Source organism: Malurus melanocephalus, unplaced genomic scaffold (assembly GCF_030028575.1).
Source record: "Malurus melanocephalus ecotype Western Australia unplaced genomic scaffold, MMel_1.1 scaffold_508, whole genome shotgun sequence".
Lineage (NCBI taxonomy): Eukaryota > Metazoa > Chordata > Aves > Passeriformes > Maluridae > Malurus > Malurus melanocephalus.
In genome coordinates, this window is record NW_026623740.1 from 89,610 (window position 1) to 97,743 (window position 8,134).

At 42.1% G+C, this 8,134-nt stretch overlaps 1 protein-coding gene across 2 annotated transcripts; it reads left to right on the forward strand.

Annotated features, from left to right (window-relative positions):
- The first annotated feature begins 1,338 nt into the window (after positions 1–1,338).
- TFPI2 (tissue factor pathway inhibitor 2) lies at positions 1,339–7,519 on the forward strand. 2 transcript variants are annotated; one of them, XM_057381375.1, is made up of 5 exons: positions 1,339–1,600; positions 1,691–1,870; positions 2,341–2,520; positions 3,750–3,923; positions 6,392–7,519. In XM_057381375.1, the coding sequence occupies exons 1-5, from the start codon at positions 1,519–1,521 to the stop codon at positions 6,478–6,480; spliced, it is 705 nt and encodes a 234-aa protein (XP_057237358.1). In that variant the 5' UTR covers positions 1,339–1,518; the 3' UTR covers positions 6,481–7,519. The 2 variants fall into 2 exon arrangements, with proteins under 2 accessions (XP_057237358.1, XP_057237357.1); XM_057381374.1 differs by having other exon boundaries at positions 1,343–1,600; positions 6,389–7,519.
- The last annotated feature ends 615 nt before the right edge of the window (positions 7,520–8,134 follow it).

The following is an 8,134-nucleotide window of genomic DNA, read 5'->3' on the forward strand; positions in this document are numbered from 1 at the left end:
CTACTGGAGGGACTTAATAAGTTTTAATATAGCTGCTCTGCCTAATAAGCTGAACGAAAACCCTAAAAATGATGACACCTGTTAGTAACAGTTGTAGATATAAGATTCTAAAGCATGGCAGATATGTCCCATCGTGATTACTCAAGCTGTATTTTCTCATCACTAAAGCACCCACTTACCCTTTAGCTATTGGAGATTCTGAAAAAAAGGAGCAGTTCTGAAAAAGGAGGGAAAGAGGTACCATTCATATCCTTTCAGAAGTCACAGAGGTGGGCTAGGGATTGTATTTGCTCCTTTCTTGCCTTTATGAAAAAAAAAAAAAACAAAACCAAACCAATATCAGAAAACTATGTTGTCATCCTCCACAACATAAGTAAAGCAGAGAAGCCGTGGAGGAAGTCAGTTCAAATAATCAAGGTGCTAGAAGTTCCTCCTCCTTACAGCCTGTATAGACTTCAGCTTCTTTCCTACAGGCTACAGATTTCCAGGTATCGCAACTCATCGAGGGCGTCTCTGCCCTGTAGGACTGTGGCCCAGTGTCATTGTAAAGGGAGCAGAGAAGAATAGRAGATCAGATTAGTTTGTTGTTATCTATGGAGAACACGCCTAATTTGCAGCCASTCTTATCTCTCTTACTCTATTCAATCTGGAGCAAACACTAATTAATGTAATGTCTCTAATAGATTAGAGAGGGAAAGTATGTTGTTCGCTGCTCACCCCCTCCTCCCACAGATCACACCCCATTGCCYGGCGCGGTTAAAATCTGCAGAATAAACCAGGTCACGATATTTCCTGAAATCCACCACTCTTTGCACTGGCCAGAGGAGTTATCCATTCGGCCTCTCGGGATTCCMCAGAGTCCAAGCCCTCTGACGATGCCTCGGTTTTCTCAAGTTCATCATCGTTTTACACAACAGGAGACAGCTTATACCGCGCGTTTGTTCAGCGGCACTCGCTAAGCAGCCTGTACTCGATCAGGCTGGATCAGGACCCGCAGCAGGCTCAGCATTTGATTTTCGGCGTCCCATCGCCCTCTACCCGGAGCCTCCCGAATAGGGAGCGGCCTCGGGGCGGGGGGGAGGGAAGGCTGAGGGGGGAGAGAGGGAGCTTTCGCTAAGTGACCTGTCCGGGATTTCGCCGTGATTTACAGGAAATGCTCTTTGAGCATCATCCCGTAATGCGAAAGGGGCAGGGTGGACCCCAGCCAGCTCCCYGCAGCCCCGGGGCGGAGGCACCCCGGCTTATGGGCGGCGCAGCCCTGAGGGGACCCGGCCCTCGCTGCTCCCCCCGACGGCGGCGGGGCGGGACGGGGCGGGGGCTGCCCGCGCCCCCCGGCCTCACGCATCGCGCAGCTTTCCGCGCCCCGGGGACCTCCTGCCCCGCTGAATCAGACCTTCCCCTCCCACCACCTGCGCAAGGAGGCGGCCCGGGGAAGCCGCCTGGGTGCATATAAAGCGCCGCCGTCGGAGCGGGAAGCGCTGCTCGCTGCCGGGACCCCGCTGTCGCTCCCGCCGCGCCATGGCCGCCAGCCGCCGCCTGCCGCTGCCCGCGCTGCTGCCGCTGCTGGCCTGGGCCGCGCTGGCCCAGCGCCCCCTCACAGGTAGGAGCGGGCCCTCGGTGGGACCCCGCGGGGCCGGRGCCGCCTCTGCCGGCGCGGTGCCCTCAGTCCCGGTCGCTGGTGTCTCCGCAGAGAAGCAGCGCGCCTGCCTGCTGCCCCCCGACGACGGGCCCTGCCGCGCCCTGGTGCCGCGCTGGTACTACGATCGGCACACGCAGAGCTGCCAGGAGTTCACCTACGGGGGCTGCTACGGAAACGCCAACAACTTCCTCACCTTCGACGACTGCGAGAAGAGCTGCTGGACCATCAAGAGTGAGTCCGGGGACCGGCAGTGCCCCAGAGGGTCCCCGGGGTGGCAGGGGCTTGGAGGGGACATCGGAGAGGCTGCATGGCTGGCAGGATGCTTTGAACTTACCCGATGTATCATAGTCATAGAATCGTTTAGKTTGGAAAAGACCTTTAAGATGATCGAGTCCAACGATCATCTTGATGTGATATCCCTCCTGCTTATCGCAGCTGCTTGTTGATGTCAATTTTCGGCAGAAAAACCAGAGTGAGTTGGCTCAGAGAGGATGTATAGAAGTTATCTATTCGTATTTTACATGTAATTTAATATTGCACCTACTTGCTAATCAATGCATTGGATTCCTCCAGTAAAATGCAGGTAGGACAAACTGGGACTTGCCCACAYGTAATAATGTTTTACCCACACTACCATGTTGTTCTGTATGTGAGACATGAAGAGTTGATCTTATAGAGGATGAAATTATTTTTTTCTGCAGAAGTACCCAAGATATGCCGGATGGAGGCTGATGGAGGACCTTGCAGGAGTTATCTAAGAAGATAYGCCTTCAATTTGAGCTCTATGAGGTGTGAGGAATTCATCTATGGTGGCTGTTACGGAAATGCCAACAACTTCAGAGATTTGCAGTCTTGTGTGGACCACTGTCTTCCTGAAAAAAGTAACAGTTGTTCCAAATTTTTAATAAAGTAGATGGTTTGAAAGTGATATGAAGATGATACTTTATTTGATATTTTCCTCTGAATACCCATACAGAGATATTTTTGAAGGCTTGTGTGAAGCAGATGTTAATATTGTCCACTTTAATGTTACTTGTCTCAGCTGTTACTGAAAGTGCAAAAATTCTGTGATCTTAACTGCACCCATAGCTATATCCAACCAGTTTTTTGGCTTCTAGAGAGCTGTACAGATGTATCTGGAGGGGAAATAATTAGGCTGAAGATCTGTATTGAGGCAGATGTGTCAGAGATTGTGGCAGTCACATGTGGGGAAGTGATATTGTAATATAAAGCAGAAGTGCCTTACAAAATTCAGGCAGGAGAGGTGGTGTTAGGTGGCTCGGGTTTTTGGCACTCAACAGCTCAGCTTCTGACAAGTGTTTCGCCTAATGTGATTCTTCACAGTTTCTCCGTTTGAGCTTTAAATGAGAATGCTGGTAATTATGAGCAGGTGACTATAACAAAGTATTGACAYGAATGCCACATTAATATCTGATTCAAGATAGGATCTTTGGAGATGTGCCAGAATCTGTAAAAGTTGTCACTTCCTAAGCTTTATTAGTGCTTAATGACATTTATTTGTTGCTGATGACAGATTGTCAGCATTTTCGTAGGTGAAGGCTGGATTATTTTTCATTTCTGTTTTGCACWTCCAAAGAGTTGATAAAGGGTCTACAGCTGGAAAAATAGAATCTTGTTGACACAAAAYGAAACATTCTCTTGAGGAAAGTTGTCGGAAGTGTACTTTTTGCTGCAAACAGAATTTGCAAAATCTTAGCAAAGTTGTGCTTTTTTTTTTTCCTCTACAGCAGCTGTTCCACTGAAATTATTGTTATATTCCTATATGTATGGAATAAGACTATATAAAAATCTCAGCTGTCATATCTATATAGCACCACAAACAGGGAAAACTGATGAATTTCACTTGTGGGATAATAATCCTTTTTTCTGGGACGGTCTGTTGCTTTCTCAAATTCACAACTCCCAGAAATAAAATGTTGAAAGTCTCTGAAGTCATTGGTAATAGTATCAGTTCAAGGGGGAAAAGAGCTGTTTAGATACAAAATTTATTGCAGGGTCAATTTTAAGAAGCCATGTAGAGAGATTACATTTATGTAATTWTTCTTTCTCTCTCTTCCTTTCCTTTTTCCTTTTTTTTTCCCCCCCCAAGCTGGTCCCTTGCTGTGCTATAGCCCCAAGGATGAAGGACTGTGTTCCTCCTCTGTGCCTCGCTATTACTATGACACCAAGACTAAGTCATGTAAGGAGTTCAGATACACTGGCTGTGGTGGAAATGCCAAYAACTTCGTTACTGAAAGGGATTGCTACAATGTCTGTAGGAAAGGTAAGGGGATTTTTTGTAGTTTGTCCGTCACAAGCATATAAAGCAATGCACATACCAGTAACAAATGTTCATCCCTTTACTTGCCTTGGTATGCTTTTTGCATTTGGACTCAATGCTTTCAAAGACAGGGAAAATTTAAATGCAATGCTAAATCCTTCTGGCGAGATCAGTATGATGTCAGGTGGTTACACCATATTTGAATGAGGTATAGAGAAGGGCATACAAGAAGACTAAGCCTACCTTCTAGAGCCCACAGGGAATCAGTCTTTAAGCTGTTCAGTACCTCCATGACCACTAATTAAGATATCCTTTTATTCTGGTTAGTTTTAAATAGGATTAAAGTCAGTTGTGAAATCAATTTACTTTTTTCGTTTGCATTTTCAGAAGTTATCATCCTGCCTCGATTCCCTGTTGCCTACTCACATTTCCTATTCTCACTACTAACCATTTCTGCCTCATCAGTTGTGCTGTGTCAAGAGTTTCTGTAGCTGTGGGAGGAAGGCTTGGAATGATAATTGATTTTTCCTAATTTTTTTTTTTCAACCAGCTACTGGCTATGCTTGTAAATCAGAACAGTTGTGCTTTAACTTGCAGTCATGTTTATACCAGCTRTTGCAAGTTTCACCACTCTAGTTTAATTAATTTGCTATGAAAACAAATGAGAGAAGGATAGAGAAAAGCATAATTGTATGTTGTTCCCCAAAACACTTAGGAAGCAGACATAGCACAATACTTTAAAAATTGATACTACTTCGGAAAAGAATTTAAGGTGTTATTAAATACGTACATTGCCCTTGGGGAAAGAAAAGGAAAAACTAAAAAGTTTTTCTTCTTTCATCTGTTATAAAGATGATATGCACAAYGTCTGAACACTTCCATATTGAAGTTGTGTAGTCAGAAGGCTTATGTTCAGAGATGATTCTTCAGTTCTGGGCTGGAAATCCAGGGCTGGGGCAAGGATTGCACCCTGAACACCATCCTCAGAAATAAAAGTACTGCCTGCTAGTTAGTCATGGCAGTAATATTTCTGTGGATGACAAGTCTGAGTGTGTCTGCCATTGTAGTATGAGACAGTCTCTAATAGTATGCTAAGTTTATCTGAGATGCTTGTGATTATCTAATTTGCATCCATTCCTCCCTCTGAAGTGGTAGGGCCAGGCTCCAGTCTGGAGTGTGCAGGGAGAGAGGAGGAAGGAAACCGCCTCTTCAGTGTCTCACCTCCACACTGCCCCTGCCCACACCCAGCCAGATTCACCTGGGGCTTCTCCCTTCCTCACTATTTTTTTTTCTTTTTTCTTTTTTTTTTTTTTTTTGGAACAAGGAAGTAAGGAAATGCTGTCTGTCTTGTAACTAGAGCACCAGATAGCCACATGTAAAGTATCAGTTACAAGCCTTTTGACCAACTTGTGGATTTCACAATTCACTAAGGCTTGGCACAGCCAAAGACCAAAGTGAAGGGCATAATTAGTGGAAATTAATGTTGTGCTATGCATATTCATTTCTATAGCTTGGGAGTGCACAGCAACATTAGGCAAATTACTCAGGCAACTTAAGCCACTCCTCCTCTCCTGCTTCCATTATTTCCCCCTCAGCATCTTTCCTGTTACCTTTTAGAGTCTCAAGTTGAATTCTGTTGACCTTCCCTGTGCAAATATACAGCTGCTTGTTAAATTGTTCTATAGTGTTTTGAGTGAAAAAGTTTCTGATTAATTTCATTTTAAAAAGTTTGTATTGGAAAAGAAAGCAAGTGCATTGGGGTGAYAGGGAAAGAATTGGGATCTGGCCACAGTGGCTCTGCATTCTGATAAATAGGCAGCATAAAGACAAAGATTTTCAGTTGAAGTCGCAGAAGTTTTCTGAGCTGCACTCACACCATTCATGCAGCCTTTTTAAGCATGTCTGGAGTCAGCTCTGAGTATCTTAGGCCACTCTACAGCTGCTGTGATTTTTGTGCAGCAACTCAAATAATTTTCTTTTCATCTCCCACAAGCACTGGTTATATTTTAGCCTTTGCCCCACTGTTCAGAGAAATGTAAGAGTAGTTTGGGTTTTTTTGTTTGTCCGTGGTTTTTATTTTTTTTTTGTCTGGTTGTTGGCTTTGGTTTTTTTGGTTTTTTTTTTTTTTAATTTTTTTTTTTTTTTTTTTTTTGCTTTGGTTTTTTTTTTTTTTTTTTTTTTAAATAGAGAACAATGTATTTGTTATTTTGCTGTCACTGCAGGACAGCTAGATAAAGCTTTGATGCCTGCTCAGGAAAAAGCAACAAAGTAGGATTCCAGTGCCAAAGGTGAACATGCTGGAGACTTTTCAGTGTGAGAAAAGGGAGTGCAGACCCATTTTGCAGTTTCTGATGTTTGTTATTATTGGACAACTTCTTGAACAGCATAACATGAGAAAAACCCAAACAATGAAGAATAGTAACAGTTTTGTCATGCTGTTTCCCTAATTGCTTCCTTTGTTTTATTAGCAGGAAATCAGAAACCGAGGATCAACAAGCCAACAAACGTATTCCGCAGAAAGCTGGTTAAAAAACCTCAGACTTATAACCCGAAGTCTTAAAGCTGATGTGCACTTGGATGTTTGAAACACTTTTTGTTCGTTCCACTTCCTTTTTTGTAAGATATTTTTCACAAAGTTTTATACTGACATAGTTCTGTCTTTCAGAACTAMTTTTTATGTAATTTACTTTTTTTACAATGAACTGCATTTAATAGAAGAATGAACCTAAATTTGGTTCTTCTGCTCTGTTGTCTTTACAATAATATTGTGGCAAAGACAAATGTTTAGATTTCCATGTTTTTTTAATGGGGGGAAATTTACTGCTGCCTTGGGCGAATATTTCAGCTGTTGCAAACCAATTAAAATTTGAAAAATCAATTGTCTGTTGATATAAGTAAGGAGAGTACAACACTGAAAATATACCATGGATTTTTAATTTTTTACTGCATCCTCCGTTTACTAAAGAAAAGGAACTTTTCACAAGTATGTTCTTATGTTTATTGCCCTGCCATTTACATACTTTGGCCCTATCAGTTAAATAGATTTTTTTTTTAATGGTCATAATCAAAGCTTTCAGAAGCTTTCATAAAAGTAAAAGAGGCATAAATTTAAATGTTCCRTTCATCTCACAGGGGAAAATTTGGAATAGGGATGCCTTGATAAACATTCTGACAAAGGCCAYGAATAAGCTAGTTGAGTATTAAAGCAAAAATGTAGCCATTGATTTTTCATAACATTTGAAATTTTTGCTGTTACTCCAAATCCTCATATGGCATTAATMAGCATGGTTTTACTGATTTTAATGGAGCTATGCTGATAACATCTGCAAAGGATCTTGATATTTGTGGTAATGCAGTGGCTGTTGAAGCAGAACAACAGAAGTTTCTGCAATTTTTTCTGCAAAAGAGTAATGCCTCTTTTGAGGCACTTTTATATTTCGTATGGGAGGTTATGCCTATGGTGATACTTTTGCACATTATTTTATGTTTTGTATTTCAATTATGTCTGAATTTCAATTAATTTCACCTACAATATTTTCTAAATAGAAATTCCTAAGTCGTGTTAATAAAATATTTTTTGTGGAAAAAAGAGTGGACGCTTGTTCTGTCATTATCCTGAATGAGTTGTATACACCAATATGTGCAATGGAACCTATTATTTGCTAATTATGACTCTAACAGAGTTTAGTTGTCTCTTCCTCTTTAGTTTAGAGGTCTTTATTTGAAGAAAGCCAATAAATTGCATTGATGTCATTCATCCCCTGCAGTTTTGTAGCTCAGCCGGCACTCTGGAAAGAGCTGCTCTCAAAGGGGTGCTTAGTTAAGCTGATTGTCTGCTGCTGGGTCTCCTGTTTGGTGTTGCACTATCTGAATAGCTTTTGTGTGAGTARCAAGCTATTTGTTTGAAATTACATTTGCTTTCAGAAAAATTAAAATAGAAAAATTCAGGTGTGTGCTTTAAACCTATTTCAGAGAGGGAACATGACGGGCAAACTAGTCAAGATCTGTTTGCTCTTACTGATGTTTCTCTCASTGCTGGATTTTCAATTAAAACAGTCATCTGTGCTTGCCATTGCCTTTCTACCACTCCATTTCTGGTTCTTGGTCTCAAAACCCCTTCTCATTTTAGTCATCTCTTGCTTAGTGCAGATGAATGAGGACACTGTGATAGACAATTGCAGCTGACTAGTGACACAGTTTTGAGTGCTTATCCC